This window comes from Myotis yumanensis, unplaced genomic scaffold (assembly GCF_028538775.1).
Source record: "Myotis yumanensis isolate MYYU_CA2020_CCGP unplaced genomic scaffold, mMyoYum1.0.hap1 SCAF_2, whole genome shotgun sequence".
In the NCBI taxonomy this organism is placed as follows: domain Eukaryota; kingdom Metazoa; phylum Chordata; class Mammalia; order Chiroptera; family Vespertilionidae; genus Myotis; species Myotis yumanensis.
Genome location: NW_027223753.1, coordinates 8,962,726 through 8,983,354, shown reverse-complemented (window position 1 = coordinate 8,983,354; position 20,629 = coordinate 8,962,726). Strand labels below are relative to the sequence as shown.

The 20,629-nt window shown below is 48.7% G+C and overlaps 1 protein-coding gene across 3 annotated transcripts in view; it reads right to left on the bottom strand.

Annotated features, from left to right (window-relative positions):
* The window catches only part of DDI2 (DNA damage inducible 1 homolog 2), a 44,470-nt gene extending 42,969 nt beyond the window's left edge, over nucleotides 1-1,501 (bottom strand). Inside the window, exon 1 of one of the 3 annotated variants that reach the window (XM_070404158.1) lies at nucleotides 1,202-1,501. In XM_070404158.1, the coding sequence (XP_070260259.1) occupies nucleotides 1,202-1,339 (138 nt within the window). In that variant the 5' untranslated portion in view covers nucleotides 1,340-1,501. The remainder of the gene's footprint in view (nucleotides 1-1,201) is intronic. The other 2 variants (XM_070404159.1, XM_070404155.1) reach the window with 2 other exon arrangements.
* Between the last annotated feature and the right edge of the window lie 19,128 nt (nucleotides 1,502-20,629).

Sequence of the window (20,629 nt, the reverse complement as noted above, 5' to 3'; positions counted from 1 at the left end):
TCACACTGTGCGCCTTGAGATAAATTCTTTTTGATATTCAGCTTTATGCCGAAGTTCTGAAATCCACAGTGTAAAGGAACCAGACTCACTTCTGAAGAAAATATTAACCCATGTGTTTATGATATCACAGAGCAGAGCAAGCTGCAGTTGGGCAATAGTTTTTTGGAACTATTTCATAACTGCAGTAGGAAATCATGATTTTACCTTCTGGGACCTTGGAGAACTTCTTCAATTTTCTTAATGTTTTAGACTCATCAAGTCAGGATTTAACTGGTAGTGTGAAAGCCACAGTGTTACTGTCTCCAATTCTGTTTGGTGGCAGTCCCAACGCATTCTGAGAATAAATTGCTTAGCTTATTTGAAAAATCTAAGAGCAGCTGAACTCCTACCCAGCAGGGTAGGGAATCGAGACATGCCAATCACAGAGCACACAGGCCATTTTTAAAGCAAAGATCCTCATAAAGCACCGAGCTTTGGACGGGCCCAAACTCTCAATTATGAACTGAAAGAGGGATTTGGGCCTACCAGGGAACAAACCAGACACGCAAACAGTTTGAATTGCACTAATGACTGTTTTTTTGTCTTTAAAGAAATTTAACCAGAAACCAATGTGGTGGTGGGGGGGTGGGGGGGGGGGGAGAACGCATTTCTAAAGGCCTCAAAACAAGGCAGTGCCAGTTTCAAACTTTTTCCTTCACGGAGGAGTGCGAATTCGTATATTTAAAGGTAAATTGCGTTTCCTTAAGCAGGAACCCTTGCCAAAATGCAGATGGACAGCTACCGGGGATCCAAACTGGTATTTCTGGTTGGGAAGCAGGATGTACGAACTCGTGCAGACAGAGGGCTTCTTCCTAGATGCACGACGACACCCCAACCCGGGGCTCTTCAAGGAGAACGGGCCGAAGAGCCAGGAGGCAGGGCGGCCCGCACGGCCGGCCACGCGCCCCTCCGGCTGCAGTGGGTGCGCCGGCGGTCAGGTCCTCCACTTCCTCCCCCAGCACCGCACCCCACCCACCCCACCGCACCCCAGGAGTGTGTGGGGGCAGCCACCGGCTCCAGCTCCCTCCGGATGCGGGGGCGAGCTGAGAAATGCCCATCCTGCTCCCCGACCGCCATGCCTTCCCCAGCAGCAGAGGAAGGCGTGAGGCCCCCGGGAGGGAGGGCCAGCTCCGGGGGAGGCCCCGCTCGCTGCCCGGCGTACCTGGCTCTCGGCGGCGGGGATGCCCGACTCGAGCTCGCACAGCGCGCGGAAGTTGTGCAGCTCGAAGTCGGCGTCGACCTGGAGGGAAAAGGTCACCTCGGAGAGGTCCCTCCGCACGCAGTACACGGTGAGCAGCATGGCCCCGGCCTGACCCAGCTCGGTTCTGTTCGGCTCGGCCCGGACTCGGCGCAGGGGTGCGGGCGGCGGCGGGGCCTGGCTGGGGCTGCGGGAAGACAGCGCGGGCTGCGAGCTCCACCGCGAGCTCCTTCCCTCCCTCACACACGCTCAGCGACTCCCTCCCGCCCGCCCTGACGAGCGAGCACGGCCGCCGCCACCGCCTGCGCCTCCGTCTGCCGCCAGCCGGGCTGCCTCCCACCGCTGCCGCCAAGCGCGCCAGCCCCGCCCCGCCCCGTCGCAACGCGGCTGCCGTAAAGCCCGCCCGCCCGCTCCGCCTTCGCGACGCAGCGTAGGGGCGGGGCGGGGAAGGGTGGCGGGAAGCCAGAAAAATACCGGGCGGGGCTTGGGAGGGGAGAGGGAGAGAGAAGAGGAAAGAGAGAGTATTCACGGGTTGGTTTAATAACTAAGTCTGCGGAGGACTCCGCAGTATCATTTATTCATCCGACAGGCATGCATTTAAGCGCTTATCATGTGGTTGCAAAGATGCGTAAGAAATACAGGTCTTTGTCCTTAAGGAACTCGGAAGCAAGTATAGGAGACTGAGAACTGAGCACGGTTCTAAAACATGTTTTCCGAAGTCAAGATTGAGGCTCAGAGGGATTAATTCACTTCCTGTCCCAATGATTTAGGGTTAAAACGAAAACCATCGCCCTGCCTGGTCCATAGACCTTTGCGACCTCAGGCCCGCCTTCCCCTCCAGCCCTTCCTGCTCTCTGCTCTCCCAGCCACATGGGGATGCACTTCCTCCAAGGAAGGCTGCATTCCCCCGCCTTGTAAATAGTTTTCTCTCCTTGGGCGGTCTCTTTCCTGGCCCTGGCAGGCCCCAGCAACTAGAGCGGGACCTTTATTGGGCTTAGAATCCACTGGATAAAGTATTTGCTATTTCAATGGCCTGTTTAAGCCACATAGCTGATGAGTGACAGAGGCCCAGAACGTGAGTCAGAAAACCAAAAGAGAAAGAGAAAGAGAAAATGGATGCAAGATTGGCATCTCCCTATTGTCCCCCTACTCACCCATCCATGGAGTAGGGACCCCTCTTCTATTATAATGGAAGGTTAAGAGGAAACAGGATGGCATGCAAGCAGGTGGTAGGTAGGTTTGGTGACAAGTGTGGATGAAAAGGAGCCACATGTTAACAACCTGACTAACTCAGGGAAGGCCTGTGTAGTGGCCTTGCAAACTAAGACCTAAAGTAACCACAAAGGATGGTCTGAAATTAAAACCTTTTAATTAAAAATCAGTTTATAATGAGTAGTAAAGTCTTAGGCCAGTATCTTTGATCTTTACTGAGCCTATTAGGTCTTTTGGCATCTAAGATAACATACCTGTGGAATGTCAGGGTAACTTGTAGTGTCCCTTTTTTCCAGGCCCCTCAGGGCGCAAGCTATGCGCCAGGGGGCAGGGGGCAGAGCACAAAAACTCCCTCAGTGTTATTGTTGTCTTGTTAATTGTTGACTATTATTTATCCTGTACCCACCTGTGTAAAAGAAGTGCCTATCCTTTTACTTTTTACCCAATCCCAGAGGTTTGTCCACTTTACTTCCTCCCACCTGAAAGGGCGAAGGCTACGCCCTCCACCTTCCCCCAGGTTAAGGGCTACATCCTCCATCTTACCTTGGCCACGTGTTGGGCAAGGAGCTTCTTCACGGAAGTCTAAGACTCTGCTAGCCACACCCAGGAACGGGACATCGACTTGTGCCTGGCCAATCAAAGCACAGTCCTTTCTCCTCCCTTACTCCAACCCCCCCCTATATAACCGGTCTCTGGGAGGGGTTCGGTCTCTCTCTTGGCCACTTGGCTAGCCGATGTGTCGGTGGGTCTGGTGGATGGAGAGCTCAAGCTAGCTTGAAATACAGATTCTTATGCTTTTACATCGAATTGGCTCCCTGATGTGGTTTCTTGGGAATCTTGTAATCTGGGCACAACATTTGGGGGCTCGCCCGGGGTTCCCAAGACCATGTAGGGACTCCCCCAATTCGTAGAATCTGCATGGCCGCGGTAAGTGTCTGTGTATTATGTTTGTCTGTTCTGTGTGCTTTATCTGTTCTGTGTGAGCTCACTTCTGAAATCTGTATTCGCCCACATTGACCGTGGACGCACATGGGGGTCAAAGGGCGGGAGGAGTCGAGGGACGCCTCGATCCTCCATCTGTATCTGTAGGGGTGTAATTTTGCTTCCGAAAAGTCGGGAGGTCTGTAGAAACCCCAATCTGAGACGAGGTGGGCAGTTCCCGCCAGTTTGGCGTAAACCATCATCTGTCTCTTCCATGGAAGTGGAAGGCTGTTCTTTGGGGCCCTGTTTGTCTGTCTGTGTTTTTGTTTTCTATGGACTTAGTGGACGGATGTTATGGGACGGGACGGACTCAGACTGCTCCTTTGGATATTGTGATTGATCAGTTCAAGGAGATTGCGGGAGGCTTTAGAGCTCCCTCAGAAATTGGAAAGTTGTTAGGAATTGGATGGATTGTTTAAACTCTGAATGAATGTCTGGTGAAAGTATGTGAATTTAAAGGCAGGGGATCACTGTGCCTCGGGCCGCAAGAAAGGAAAGATGCGCCTGGATGCGGAGGCTGAAGCCGGCGCGCGGCTGCCCCGGAGCCCGGCCGCCCGGCTGCGGCAGCGGCCCTGGGGGCTCGGCCTCCGGCCCGGTCGGTGGCGGGTGCTGGGAGAGACCCCGAGGCCACGGTTTTTCCCATTCGGGAGCTTCCTCGCGCTGCACGCGGCCAACGGTCGAAAGGGTTGGGGTCGCGGGGCCCGTCGCAGCGATGGGGTCCCCTTCCCTGCCCCGGTCCTGCCGGGGTTGTGGCTCGCGCCGAGGCCGAGTCGTGCGCGGGGTCGCGCCCCGGGGATGAGACGGGAGAGGCGGCGGCAGCCCAGGCAGCCCGAGCCCCGCAGCTTGGGCCGGCGCGTCGCTCACGGGAGGCGGGAGCAGCGAGGCCCCAGTCGGCATTGGGTTGGGGGAAGGTCCCCCGCGGAGCCTGAGGGCCGGACACCCGGGAGGCCGGGGGCGGCGGCAGCTCTGGATGCGAGCTGGCCTCTTCCCATGGAGATCGCCCCAGCTAGAAATATAAAAGTTTTAAAATGCATCCGGGATTTCTGTGCACGTGTAAAGGGGAAGGGCCAGTTTAAAAACGAGTGGGCATAGTTTTGAGCTGAACCTTTTTGCTGTGTACAGAATAAAAACCCGAGACTGTTTTGACCTTAAAAAGATGGTCCTAAAGAATGTGGTCAATTTACATCTGAAAAGACCAGGAAGGCCTTTTACTGGTTTCTGTAAATTGATCTGTCCTTATTGCTTGCAGGGCTCAAATGTGGTTTTCCAGAGCCCATTGGAAGTAAAAAAAAAAAGAAGCAAGCAGTTTACTCTAATTTGCCTCATGAGACTGAATGTTTAACTTGCCAGCTAAAAGTTTAAGGTCTTTTTTTTCTCTCACCGTTGGGAAGTCTGAAGCTACACCCTTTTTTTGGTAGAGGGCAGGGTAGACACGCCCCTCCCCTAGCATGCAGGTGGTCCAGTTCCACCAGCAGTCATCTTTAGAAATGTTAATTTGCATTTCAATGGCTACACCTTTTGCTGACCAACCTTCCCAGAAAAGGTCAAGCGGCCAAGGGGTGGCTCCTTTGAAATCAGCTTTCTACTAGTATAACTTGTTTTTGTACTCATTGATATCTTTTAGGGATTTAAATCACCTTTTCTATCAGAGAACAGTTTAGACAGCCACAATGCTGAGCTGCGTGACTTAGCAGCCGCCACGTTGGCCGAGTTTTATGGGGCTGCAAGCGTGCTTGCTTCACGGATTTATTTTTAAACTAATCTCTTAAATCTAGAAAACCCTGCTTTCCTTAAACTAAAGACAATTAAAGGTTATAGCCAAGTCTTTAGAAGAAACTGATAGCAGTAATCCAATTTCTAAAGTACAATTATTTCAGGTAAAAACTGGTTTCTGTAAATTGATCTGTCCTTATTGCTTAAATATATATAACTAATGAAATTTCTATGTCTCTTAAAAATTTTGAATATATTACTAATCTGAGAAATGTTCATTATTTACATGACACCTAGAAATTAAGGCCAAGAGTTCTAACTGGAAGGCATGACTTTGGTATGAATAAATAATAGACCAATAAGCTGGGACTGGTCACTGGTGGATTGTGAGAAGGACTGGACGTGGCCTAACTTCTCCTCCCTTGGTACCCCTGAAACGTCAGAGGGTACTTCTGGCCCTGGTTTTCTTGGGTTTTGGTTTTGAATTTGTTTGTTTATTTATTTTTGATGAATGCCGTTTCTATCTGGATAAAACATAAGTCAAGGACTTGTTCACTGAAAGAATGTAAATATAAATATTTATTTAATATTTGTATATCTACTTGAATATAATTGTTTGTTCATATACATATGAAAATCTGAAAAAAAAAAAAAAAAAAAAGAAAGGCACACGCTTGACTTCTTAAGGCTGAGTGCTCTGACCGATAGCAAAGCACCCTGAGCGGCCGCTGGGATCTTTCTCCAAGGGCGCTTGCTCTCTGCCAGAGGTGGAATCGGCCCGCCTAACTAGTAAACATCTCTATCTGTTTGTTTGCTGGGATTTGCTATGTGATATTCTGTGCTGGGTTGGAATTTTGGAATTCTGAAGTAAACTTAAAAGGTATTTGTACATTTGAGGATAGAGCTCACAGTTCCTCAAGGTAAAGACAATGGACCTTGGAATCTGTAAAGACAGGCGGGGGAATGGGTGGCTCTCCTATCATGTTTGGCAGGCCCCACCCCCTATCATTCCTGACTTTCTTGCTGCAAGAATTGTCTCTTTTCTTGAGAGGGCTCCAGAGGGCGCACGAGGACATTTGGCTGCGCCTTGGCGCCACCCAGAAGACTGGCCCAACCCCAACTCCTCATCAGCACAGACCAGGAGATTGGGTCTACATCAAAAGGCACCACCTGGAGCCTCAATGGAAAGGTCCCTACACCCAACTCCGTGGTGCTGGCGACCCCCACCGCTCTCAAGATAGACAGCGTCGCAACCTGGGTCCATCACATCCACGTCTGGTCAGCAGACCCATCCGAGATCTGGAAAAACTTCGTCATCGATCGAGAACAATGCAACCTGCTCAAGCTACGGCGTGCTCGACCTGCCTGACGGTAACATTGAATAGACTTAGATAATGCCTGCATCTTCATGGATATGGCTCCAAAAAGACAAGGACAATTCATAGGAAGGTCAAGAATAGACTTTAGTATCACATGTTTAGTAGCAGAAGATGTGGCTGCCTAAAGCGGCCATGATGCCTATATTATGTTTCATTGTATTAATATGTTATATTGACCTTTAATTCTCTTGCAGGTTTGAATGTATGTTGGCTATCCTGGAAGGGTACTATGTGGGGTGAACCCCAAAAAGTAAAGGGTGCCTAGCTACCAAGAGGGCAGGTGCCCACCTGGGCAGGGAACAGTGCCCATCAGGTTTTGGTCTCTGTTGAGAGACAGATAACAGTTGGCAGCCTGTGTACTGCTTGCAGGCCTTTGTGACCATGCCCATGTCAGGGGTAGTCTGAATAAAAGCCTGTTTAGAATAGAAGGTCTGAGGCATGGTTATGCATAGAAAGAAAGTTTAATGCCAACAATTAAAAGGAATTGGCAAGAAAAGTCAGAAAATCTTAGAGTAGATCAGTATGTCTTTCTTCTTATGTAATTCCTCCGAAATTTGGCAATGCTAACATGGCAATACGTTTCTTTGCATAGATTCAATAAGACCGGTTCCTAATAGTGGTTTTATTAACGGAAAACTTTGACTGGAGTATCATATTTTAAAGAGCCCTATCTAAGCTCTAAAGACTTGAAGCCAGTAAAAATGCCACGAAGAAAGCCTGGTATCCTGCTTGGAAGCCCTGAAGATGGCTGGCGCTGGAGCGTCAGGCCCATGCCCTACCATCACTGGCAGTTGGTAAGAGTAGAAGGGGAGCAATAGGGATGCCTCTACATTCCTGCGGAACCCCCACACACTCTGGACTGCAACGGGTAGGAGGGCTACTGAAATGGGCCTTAAAGCCTGGAGCATGGGCTCAGGTGGAGTTGCTGCAGGTGAGGGATTCACCTAACTCAGCAGATACTGCAGGCGGGCCTGATGGCAGCTGGATGGCGTGGCTTCCTGGCCCTACAGGGCACATTAAGATTCAACCATGAGATTCCAGCAAAGGTAGTCAATCACCATTCTTGTTGTGTTTATGCAAACATCAGGACAGTAGATAAATTAATCTTGATTTAGCTTTTTAATAGCCATGGAGGAATTTTTAGAAGAAAAATCCTATTTCAATAAAAGTTGTTAAAGCTAAAATGATTTCTTCCCCTTCCACCAGTTAAAATATGCCCAGTACGGGCCTCTAGCAACGGTGGAATGGAAGTGCAGTCCGTCTCATGATTGAGCCGGAAGTTCCAAGACAAAGGGGGGAATGAAAGGGCGAAGGCTACGCCCTCCACCTTCCCCCAGGTTAAGGGCTGCGTCCTCCATCTTACCTTGGCCACGTGTTGGGCAAGGAGCTTCTTCACGGAAGTCTAAGACTCTGCTAGCCACACCCAGGAACGGGACATCGACTTGTGCCTGGCCAATCAAAGCACAGTCCTTTCTCCTCCCTTACTCCAACCCCCCCCTATATAACCGGTCTCTGGGAGGGGTTCGGTCTCTCTCTTGGCCACTTGGCTAGCCGATGTGTCGGTGGGTCTGGTGGATGGAGAGCTCAAGCTAGCTTGAAATACAGATTCTTATGCTTTTACATCGAATTGGCTCCCTGATGTGGTTTCTTGGGAATCTTGTAATCTGGGCACAACACCACCTCCCTAATCTATCACCAATGGAGTTCATGTAACCTACTTAAGTTGAGATCATGCTTCCAGGCAATTATGGACAGTTTGGATCAAATACACTCACAAAAATTCTTTAAAAAATATATATATATATTTTATTGATTTTTTACAGAGAGGAAAGGAGAGGGATAGAGAGCCAGAAACATCAATGAGAGAGAAACATCGTTCAGCCGCCTCCTGCACACTCCCCACTGGGCACGTGCCCGCAACCAAGGCACATGCCCCCGATCGGAATCGAACCTGGGGCCCCTGAGTCCGCAGGCCCACACTCTATCCACTGAGCCAAACCAGTCAGGGCACAAAAATTCTTTACAGGTTTGAATATTTCTTATGTTAACACAAGAAAATGACCAGCTGAAGACTTTTTTTTTCTGTAAAGGAGGAGAGAAGGTCATCTGTGGAAAATAAAGTGGAGGTAGGGGATGGGGGGTGAGGGGCTTTCCCTGAGGGTCACAGTATGGCTGGCTGCCTCCACTCCATGCATTAGTTCTTTTTCAAGGCAAGAGCTTTCCGAGAAGTGCCCCAGTTGGCTTCTGTTTACATCTCACTAACCAGAACTATGTCACAAAGATGCAAGAAAGGCTAGGAAAGTGAGTGTTCAGCTTTTCTCACCTCCTCAAAGGATGTGGACAGAGAAAAAGGGGTGAGAAATGAGTATTAGGTGAGACACACATAGTGCCTATTACAGCAGAGGTTTGAAATAACCATTGCCAAGTTGAAGCAAGTTCAGCAGAGAAATGATGTAGGATTGCCAGGTAGTGTCAGGGATTCAGTTGGAGTTCGAATTATGGATTGATTACTTTTTCTGTTCCATTTTTTTTTTTCTAGAAGTGCTTAGGTGTCCAGGTGTGACAGGTTTTATTTTCCAAAGATGGTCATGACAGTATCTCTCATCTTACATGATCTTTCCACAACAATATTGTGATATTCCTCCCATTAAGAGATGGGGTGTATATCCTTCCATTTGAATCATGGCAGATGGATTCTGGCATAAGTATCATTGTGTGACTTCTGAGGCTAGGTCATAAAAGCCAATATAGCTTATGCCTGGTTCTTTATAAAGAACCAGGCATAAGCTATATTGGCTTTTATATATATACATATATGTGTGTGTGTGTGTGTATATATATATATATACTAGAGGCCCGGTGCACAAAAATTTGTGCACTCGGAGGGTGAGGGGGGGTCCCCCAGCCCGGCCTGTGCCCTCTCCAGTCTGGGACTCCTCGGGAGATAACGACCTGCTGGCGTAGGCCTGCTCCTGGGTGGCAGAGGGCAGACCCAATCCCTAGGTGCAGCCCCTGGTCAGGCTCAGAGCAGGGCCGATTGGGGAGTTGGGGCGCCGCCCCGTCATGCACAGAGCAGGGCCAATCAGGGGGTTGGGGCACTGCCCCCTGTCACACACAGAGCAGGGCAGATCAGGGGGTTGGGGCGCTGCACCCTGTCACACTCAGGGCAGGGCCAATGGGGAGGTTATGGCTCTACCCTGTCACACACAGAGCAAGGCCCGTGGAGGGGGGTTGGGACGCCACCCTCTATCACCCACAGAGCAGGGCCGATCAGGGGGTTGGTGCGCCGCACCCTGTCAAACACAGAGCCGCAGGGCAATCAAGGGATTGGGGAACTCCCCCCTAACAGGCACAGAGCAGGGCTGATCAGGGGGTTGGGGCGCCTTCCCCTGTCACGAACAGAGCAGGGCGGATAGGGAGGTTGTGGCCCCGCCCCTGTCACACACAGAGCTGCAGGGCAATCAGGGGATTGGGGAGCTCCCCCCTATCAGGCACAGAGCAGGGCTGATCAGGGGGTTTGGGCGCTGCCCCCTGTCACGCTGATCCCGGTGCCGGGAGCCTCGCTGCTCCGCTGATCCCGGTGCCGGGAGGCATATTACCCTTTTACTATATAAGATAGAGGCCTGATGCATGGGTTGGGGCTGGCGGGTTTGCCCTGAAGGGTGTCCTGGATCAGGGTGGGGGTCCCCACTGGGGTGCCTGGCCAGTCTGGGTGAGGGGCTGAGGGCTGTTTTCCGGAAGCGGGTGACTGAAGCTCCCAACCGCTCCTTTTTTTCTTTTTTTCTTTTTTTTATTCTGGGCCAGCTTTAGCTCTGTGGCCTCACTGCTGAAAACATCGATACAATGTTGCGAGGTCCAGCTGGCTGAAGCCCGGCTGAATGAAAGCCAGTTTCTGGGTTTTGTTTAGCTTCTTATTTGCAACATAGTACATAGTTTCTTAGAGTTGCAGCTCAGAGGCCGGCAAGTTAGGCGGGGAACGTTGGAGTCTGCAGTCACTGAAGCAAGCAAGCCTCATGTTCGCTTCCAGCTGCCTGGCTGCCGGCCGCCATCTTGGCTGACAGTTAATTTGCATAAGGATATGCTGATTAGCCAATGGGAAGGGTAGCGGTCGTACGCTAATTACCATGTTTCTCTTTTATTAGTGTAGATATCCTATATAATAATCCTATATAATAAAAGGGTAATATGCAAATTGACCCTAATGGTGGAACGACCGGTCGCTATGACGTTCACTGGCCACCAAGGGGTAGACACTCAATGCAGGAGCTGCCTCCTGGTGGTCAGTGCACTCCCACAGGGGGATCTCCACTCAGCCACAAGCTGAGCTGATGGCTGCTAGCGCAGTGGCGGTAACGGAAGCCTCTCCCGCCTCTTCAGCAGTGCTAAAGATGTCCGACTGCGGCTTAGGCCAGCATCCCTAAGCCGCAATCGGACATCCCCCGAGGGCTCCTGGGCTGCCAGAGGGATGTCTGACTGGCAGGTGGACATCCCCTGAGGGGTCCCGGACTGCGAGAGGGCACAAGCTTGGCTGAGGGACCACCCTGAGTGCACGAATTTTCATGCACTAGGCCTCTAGTGTGTATGTGTGTGTGTATATATATAATTGACTTCAGAGAGGGAGGGAAAGATAGAAACACTGATGAGAGAGAATCATTGTTTGGCTGCCTCTTGCAAGCACCCTACTGGGGATTAAACCCACAGCCTGGGAATGTGACCTGAACAGGAATCAAACCGTGACCTCCTGGTTCATAGGTCAATGCTCAACCACTGAGGCACACCAGCCTGGCTGCCTGATTCATTTGGAACACTTGCTCTTGGAACCCAGCAGCCATACTGTGAGGAAGCCCAAACTACCCCAGGTAGTGAGACAACATGGAGAGAACATGTGTAGATGTTCCAGGCAACAAACCACCTGAGATCAAAGCCAATTATCAGGAAAACCCATGAAGCACATAAATGAAGATACTTCCAGTTGATTTCAACACCAGCTGTTGAGCCATCTCTAACCTTTGAGTCTTCCAAGCTGATGCCCAAAACATCATGGAACCGTCTCCACTCTACTCTTTTTGAATTCCTGACCCACAGGATCTGTGAGCACAAAAGAATGAGTATCTGGGGTGGCTTTTTACAAAGCAACGATAACTGGTACACTGAATAAAGGCACAGCCAATAAACTTTAAAAAAGAGAGAACTTTTTTTATATATTTATTTCAGAGAGGGAGGGAGAAGGAGAAAGAGAGAAACATCAATGATGAGAGAGAATCATTGATTGGCTGACTCCTGCACGCCCCCTACTAGGGACCAAGCTACAACCCAGGCATGTGCCCTGACTGGAAATCGAACTGTGACCTCCTGGTTCATAGGTCGATGTTCAACCACTGAGCCATGCTGGCCAGGCTAGGAACTGTTAGTATTTATTCCCATTTCATGGATAAGGAAACTGACATGTGGGGGGTTTACACTTGCCCAACTTCATACATTTAGTCAGTGGCAGATTCTCCAAACTGGAAGAAACTTTAAGTGAAAACATCTATTTCCAACCCTTCACTAGAGCAGAAATGCCCTGCTTGCACATTTTTGTGGGAACATCTTTCATCACTGTATGGTCACTACCAGCAAAGTTTTTGCCTACCTCTAGGTTCTTGCCTAATTCTTTTCTACCATAAAGAAAAAATCAGTAAACCCTCGTTGATTACAAAAACTCCTACAATGAGAACCAAATTCCACAAACACTGAGGTACTTGTTTGATATTTGTGACCTGTTAGTTTTTGAAAAGCATGTCTATATTTGGTCTTTAATATTTTCCCTCATGATCCATTGTGGGTTGCTCAAAGAAGCCTATCTCACCTTATTGTTTCTCGCATGTCAACTGAGAGCAGATAGTGCTCCATTTTACTCATTTCACCTTAACACAAAAACTCTTTTCATTCGGTTTCCTATTTCTTAGGCCAAGATCATGTGCATATGTATAATGCAATGCCTCCTCCCTTTCCAAACATCTGATAGCCTTTCAGCCCCACTGTATTCTAGGTCAACCCTTCCTCTTCATTTCCAATGTACCTTGTACCTACTAGGTTATCAAAACATTTCAGGTAATTACAGCTATAATTTTAAGGCCATACTGAGAAATTTGGAGCAAGAGATCGTATGTACAGTAAGTTATCATTTACCATTGTCAATAGGTTCTTGGAAACTGTGAAGTCAGTGAAACAAGGTATAATGACAACAGTTTAACAACCATAGACTTACTGATATAAACAAGAGTTAGGTTCTGGTCACAACAACATCACCAAAAATCATAAAGACCCCAAACCCTTCTAATATTAAACATCAAAATAAATGTGAGCTATACACATGTTTAAGAAAGATGAACAAAAACAAGGTAATTATTTTCCAATCCACTTATTTTAGTTCAGGGTTGTGGATGGCTGGATCCTACCTGGAAAGGTCCCCTTTCATTAAATATATTTTTATTGATTTCAGAGAGGAAAGGAGAGAGAGAGATAGAAACACCAGTGATGGGAGAGAATCATTGATCAGCTGCCTTCTGCACACCCCACTACTGGGAATTGAGCCAAAACCCAGGCATGTGCCCTGACTGGGAATGGAACTGTGCCCTCCTGGTTCATAAGTCAGTGGTCAGCCACTGAGCTACACTGGCTGGACAAGGTTGCCTTTCCACTGCAGAGCACACTCACACACACACCCACCCTCACACAGATGGGAATAATTTAGACACATCAGTGCACCTCATGTGCACATATTTGGGATATGGGAGGAAACCAGAGTATCCAGAGAAAACCCATGCAGCCATGGGGAGAACATGCAAACTCTACACAGTGGCCCCAACTGTGGTTCAACTTTTTTTTTTTTTTTATCAGCATCATAGCAAAACATTGAGGACCTGCTGTACTTTGATTAGCAGAGACAGCCCTGGGCAAAGCTACAAAATAGGCCAAAGTCTGTCCTTGGCAAGCTCAAATTTATGCTCATTCCTTGGCTCCAGAACTTTCTCTCTGCTTAGTTCTCATGTGCTCCTACTTTCTTCCTTTGCCTTTTCAAAACCTACTTGCCGGAAGCCGGTCCACCCTTGCTGCTTGACACAGTCACTGCAGGGAAGAAACATCTGCACAGCTTATGTTTCAAGGGACCTGGCGTATATGGCATATGTTTGCTCCCCCTCTTAGCGCTATGTGTTTTAAACAGGACCACCTCCCCGAGAAAGGTTGTTTCCCCAGGTTAGGGATTAACAGGACTAAGGAAGAGAATAAATCAGTAAATCCCCCTAGTGTTACAGAAATACCATGTACTACTTATGAAGAACTTGGACTAAGACTGTTGGCAATAAATTTGGGACCCACATCCCCAGGGGTCTGCCTGCCAGGGAAAGCACCAAAGCCTATACCCCTGGAGACTCACCAACACAGGGCAGTCCCAGGGAAGGCAAGCAGCGAGGCTGGGAGGACATAACCTTTACTGGGTAGGATAATCTCCTTCAGTCACTTCCTTGTAGCTTATCAGTAGAGCAGTGACCTTGGAATAACACTTGTAATGGAAACACAGAGATTAACCTAGACAAGATTAAAATAAACAGAACTAGATAGAGACAGGATTTTTGGCAAAGGTCAGATAAGAAACAAGGAACTGTAGAACATTACCCAAAACATACTATGATGTGATTATAGAAGCATGCTTATAGGGTCAAATGGTATAAATATAGATGATATAGGAGAAAAAAAAGAGAACTGAAAGGGCGAGGGCTAGGCCCTCCACATTGCCCCAGGGTAAGTGCTCCATCTTACCTTGGCCACGTGCTTGGCAAGGAGCTTCTTCCCGGAAGTCTAAGCCTCTGCTAGCCACACCAGGAACAAGACACCGACTTGTGCCTGGCCAATCGGCAGAGCACAGTCCTTTCTCCTCCCCTTACTCCAACTCCCCCTATATAACCCGTCTCCACACAGAGTTATCTCTCTCTGCTTCCTGCCGCTGCGTCGGCAAGATGGGGGAGCCGAGCTAGCTCGAATAAAGACTCTTATGCTTTTGCATCGGACATGGCTGGCTCCCTGATGTGGTTTCTTGGGGATCCTGAAATCTGGGCATAACAAGAACCTCGCTATGCTGATCAACTAAACGCTGCCTCCGTGTCCTTCCCTCTTCGCTGACTCCGTCCACACCTTTGGGAACCCCTGGACCTGCTGGGGCTGAACCCCAACACCTACTCTCAAGAAAAGATCTGGAGCCGAAACTCAGTATTACCTCTCTTAGGGTATTTGTATTTTATTGATTTTTTTTACAGAGAGGAAGGGAGAGGGATAGAGAGTTAGAAACATCGATGAGAGAGAAACATCAATCAGCTGCCTCCTGCACACTCCCTACTGGGGATGTGCCCGCAACCAAGGTACATGCCCTTGACCGGAATCGAACCTGGGACCCTTCAGTCCGCAGGCCGACGCTCTATCCACTGAGCCAAACCGGTTAGGGCATATTTTAATAAGGGATAAAGGATTAATCATCAGCTGTAGATTTCCAAGTTTAAGGGAACTTGGTGGGGAAGGTAAATTTTCCGAGAACCTTCTGGATTGACACAAGCCTATTTCACCTACTCTGTTGACACCTGAGCAGGGCTTTATGGATCTATCCTAGATAAATACCTAGTTCAATACCCACCTTAGTAGTTAAATTTTTATTTTCTATTCTTTCTCTTCAAGAAACTCCTGGTTTTTCATTAAAAAACTGGAATGTCTTTCTTCATGGAATACCACATCACAACATGGAGGAATCTCAGTCATGGTTAAAAGTATAGCGTCAACTTTTAAGATACAAAGTGGATACAAAGTATTCGGAGAGTGGGCACTGCCAATGTCAACATCATGACAATATTGTGGATACAGTGTCCTATATAATAAAACCCTAATATGCAAATTGACCGAATGGGAGAATGATTGGTCGCTATGATGCACACTGACCACCAGGGGGCAGATGCTCAATGCAGGAGCTGCCCCTGGTGGTCAGTGTGCTCCCACAGGGGGAGCACTGCTCAGCCAGAAGCTGGGCTCATGGATGGTAAGCGCAGTGGCAGTGGCAGGAGCCTCTCCCAACTCCGCAGCAGTGCTAAGGAGCAGCAAGCCGAGCGGTAAGGAGCACCGAGCAGGCGGGTGGTAAGTAGCGAGGGGTCCTGGACTGCGAGAGGGCGCAGGCTGGGCTGAGGGACCCCCTTTTCCCCCAGGGCATGAATTTCGTGCACCGGGCCTCTAGTGTTCAATATTAGCCACTTGGGAAAACTTTGGTACTCACCATAATGAAGAATAGAACCATAATGGGCATACACCATTTATTCATTTCTTCAACAATTAACACCTACTGCATACCAGAGATTGTTCCAGGTACTAGTGGTGCGTCAGGGAACAAGACAAAGTGCCTATCCACATGGAGCTTATTACATTCTAGTCAGAGTGGTAGACAACGAACATATAAAATGTGTCAGGTGTTGATAAGTGTTAAGAGAGGGTGGGGAAGCAAGTATCATCACTAGGGAGTGCTGGGGAGGGGGGTGGGGAATTGCTGCATGCAGTGGTTGCTACTTTACACAGGTGGTCAGGGAAACTCTGCTTTATAAGGTGACATCTAAGCAGATTTAATGATGTGAAGGTGTAAGTCACGTGGACATAAGGAAAGAACATTTGGCACAGGGACCAGCAAGTGCATGCAAAGACCTAAATACGGCCCTGGCTGGTTTGGCCTGGGGACTGAGGGGTCCCAGGTTCGATTCTGGTCAAGGGCGTGTACCTTGGTTAGGGGCACATCCCCAGTGAGGGGTGTGCACGAGGCAGCTGATTGATGTTTCTCATCTATGTTTCTAACTCTTTATCCCTCTCCCTTCCTTTCTGTAAAAAATCAATAAAAAAATATATATATATTAAAAAAAGACCTAAATACGAAGCATACGTACCCTGCTCAAGAAACAGCATGAAGAATAGCACTTCTGGGGATCGGTGAATGAGGAGAGTGGATAGGAGCTCATGGGACTAGATTATGCGTAAGGACATTGGCTTTTACTAACTAAAAAAGGAAGTCACAGGAGGGTGTTGAGCAGAGAAGGAACATGATGTGACATGCGTGTTAAAAGGTCACTTTGGCTGACTTGAGGAAGGCAAGAATGGACTAGTTAGGAGGTGATTGCAATAACCCAGGTGGAAGATCATGGGGGTTGTGACCAGGGTGGCAGTTGTGCAGTAGCGAGAAGGGATCAGATTCTGAACTCATTTTGAAGGCAGAGCCAAGAGGACTTGCTGATGCATTGACTGTGGGGCGTGAAAGAAAGAAATCAAGGATGGCTACCAGGGTATGGGACAGTATTCCAGAGCAGACATGATACTTAAACTCCTCTGCTTGCTGGAAGGAAACTGATTAGAATGAAAGGATGGTATCGCCAACCACCCCTTGGGAAGTATGAAAAAAGAAAGCGGGGTGGTTAAGGGTGAACCTATGAACCAGGAGGGCACAGTTCGATTCCCGGTCGAGACACATGCTGGGGTTAGGGCTTGATTCCTAGTGTGGAGCGTGCAGGAGGCAGCCAATCAGTGATTCTCTCTCATCATTGATGTTTCCATCTCTCTTTCCCTCTCCCTTCCTCTCTGAAATAAAATATATATAAAAAAAGAATACTCTTAAAAAAAATCCCATTCATACTGGACGTTTTCTTGGCCAGGCCTCGCAGGCCTGTGGTGGGGTAACGCTGGGGCCTAGATTTCATGAACTGGTATGTGGATGACTAGGCTCTGCCCCTCACTCTTGAGAAGCTGAATTAGTCCTCTATCCTAGATAATAAAAGGCTAATATGCAAATCAACCGAACGGCAGAACAACCAGTCGCTATGATGCACACTGACCACCAGGGGGCAGACACTTAATGCAGGAGCTGCCCCCTGGTGGTCAGTGCTCTCCCATAGGGAGAGCGCTGCTCAGCCAGAAGCTGGGCTCACAGCTGGTGGACATCCCCTGAGGGGTCCCAGGCTGCGAGAGGGCGCAGGCCTGGCTGAGGGACCCCCTTAAGTGCATGAATTTCGTGCACCTGGCCTCTAGAATGCTATATTCACAATGGAAGTTGGACTCAAGTACTTCAGCAGGGCAGCCCCCTGCCTCCCCCCGCAAAACTGCTCTTGCCCTAGAAGCAGTCTCTCTGCGAGCCAGCGCTGGATACACTGCCTGACTCAATACCCTGAACACCCCCGTTTCCACCCGTATTTGTCAGGACTCCTCCTGCCGCCCTAACGTGGGCTGGTGTTGAAGCGGGGGGCAGGTTTCTCCCAGGAAACGCCCCTGCACGACCAGACTGGCCGCACGAGCGCCATATACCAGCGTTGTGCCGCTTCACTACAGACCGTGTCGTCTCTCTCTGGCCAGCCACCCAGCTCGGGACTTCGAGCGACGCCGCGGCATCGGGAAAGCGCTCCACAGACCTTCCCCTCCGCCGCCCAGAACCTTGTGGAAACGCGCCTGCGCAGCCTCACGTGCCGCAGCACAATCTCCCAGAGGGCAGTGGCGCCTGCTCACGTGACGCTGGCTGGCCAATGCCTGGCGTCCGCGCTGTGCTCCTGGTTGCTAGGCGACCTCGGCTGCCGCTGGGGTTCTGCGGCTTGCGTTTATTCACACCCGGTTCGGCTCGCATCCCCTGTCACGCCAGCGCCTTCGAGGGCTTTTATCCGCTGCGGTTTTCTCTCTGGCGGAAGCCCTGGTGGCGGCCCCCACCCCTCGGCGCCTCCCAGGCTTGAACCCGGGCGTCCCGGCATCCGCGGGCTCTTGATGCTCCGGAACCAACTTGGCGGCTAGGATGCCGCAGGGCCCCTTGGTTAGGTCCGGTCCACTCACGGGCTCCCTGCCTTGGTCTGGTAGCTGGAGAACCGGCTCAGACTGTACAGTGGGCCCGAGGTGTGATCGAGGCAGTGCTGGGCCAAGAAACTAGTGCCTGGTAGAAGTCCCAGACCTGGCTGCCTGCAGCTTCCTGCGGCTTGCGTCAAGGTTTAGGCTTTGGCCAGAGAAGGGAAATAAATGGTCAATAGGGACCCTGTCTACTTTCCTGAAACGATTGTCTTGAATAGTTGTAGACTGAAGGATAACAGATTTCTATTTTAAAAAAATGCTATTCCCAGAAATGAAGAGTCAAATTTTTATGTATTTGACATTTTTTAAATAAAAATGATCTTGTTTTTGGAATTTCTAGTAACGGTGGCAGTCTTTTTTTTGCTGTTCAGTATTTTCAATTCAGAAATACTTGTGCTTGGGACTTGTATGTAACTCACAGTTTATTAGAAAGTTTGCTATTTAAGCCAGGCTGGTGTGGCTCAGTGGTTGAGCATCGACCCATGAACCCAGAAGGTCACGGTTGGATTCCTGGTCAGGGCACATGACCAGCCTGCAGGCTCAATCCCCAGTAGAGAGTATGCAAAAGGCAGCTGATCCAATGATTCTATCTCATCATTCATGTTTCTATCACTCTCGCTCTCCCTTCCTCTCTCTGAAATCAATTTTTTAAAAAAACCAACAGTTTGATATTTCATGTGTACCTACCTACCTTATATTTGGATTGGATTTCACATTTCATTCTGATCATGAACTTGTGAAATAAGGTGGACAGGTTTCACTACCCTATTTGTCATGCATAAGGAAACACGATCAGAGAAATTATTTCCCAGACATCAGTGCTTCTCAATCTCGAATGTGTATAGCAACCACTTGGGGATCTTGTTAAAATGTGTGTTATGAATCTTTAGGTCTGAGGGCCTGAGGGTTTCTGCATGTCTAACAAGCTCCCAGGTGCAGATGATGCTGTTGGCCTCATGCATACACTGAATAGTAACAGCCCCATGTAATTGTTATTCCTCGTTAATGGCACAACTGCCTCCTTTCGGTATCTGACTTTATGTGCAAACAGCAATTTCTTAACATCTGTAAACTTTTACTTACATGTGAAGGGAAAGTCATAGGATGGAAATTATTGTTTTTATCTCTCAAAGTTCAATTATAATCTTTTTTTAATATCCACATGACTCTACTTATCATTTGGAACATATGGAATATAGTTAAAATAACAGTTTTAATATCTTTGCTGCTAATTCTAACATTTGCATCACATCTGGGTCAGCTTTTACTGTTTGATGTCGCTGCTCATGATAGGCCACATTTTCCTGTCTCTCTGCATACCTGGTAGTTTTTGATTGGATGCCAGATATTGTGAACTTGAACTTGTTCAGTGTTGGATATTTTGTATTCCTGTAAGTCATGAGCCTTGCTCGGGGGTGCAGTTGCTTTGATTCCTTTGGGTCTTGATTTTGAAATTTGTTAGGACCGATCAGTGCCAACTCTAGGGCCAATTATTGTCCCTGAGGCAAGATCTTCATGAGTACTCTTCCCAGGGCTCCATAAATGATGAGTTTTTCTACTCGGGCAGTGGAAATAGGCACTAACCCTAGCACCCTTCTCTCTTATCCTTTTGAGTGGATCTTTCTGCAGCCTTAGGTAGTTTTTTTCACGTGCGCTAAGCAGTACTTTTCTGAGTACTAGAAGAGGACCCTCTACAGGTCTCTGGGGCTCTCTCTCTCCCTGTAAAATTCTCTCCTCTCTGGTACTCTACCTGCCTTGGTCTCCTTGGACTCTCAGCGCTGTCTCCTCAGATCAGGGACTCCACTGAGGTCTGCCTCCGTTTTTCTTCCCTGCCCTGTAGCCTGGAAACTCGAGGCAGTGAAATTGGGCAGTGCCAGGGCTCACCTCATTTGTGTTCCTTTTCTCGAGGATTACTGCCATTGGTGGCTTGATGTCCATTGTATTGAAACCTCATTGTTTCATATATTTTTTTGTTCCTCTTTTGGCTGTTTTAGGTGGGAAAATAATCTGGTCCCTGGATCTCTCTCCTGACTTCTAGAAGTGGACGCCCAAATACCATTCCCATCTGGACCACTTACCCCTCTGAACCATTGACTATTGAACTCTTAAGTTAGGTTGCACACTATCAAACTCAGCATTTGAAATCCACTTTATTCCAGGAGAAGACAGCTATTATCTTGTCTTCATAGCACTGCAGACTGAACCAATAGCCTGGCACTTGGCTGAC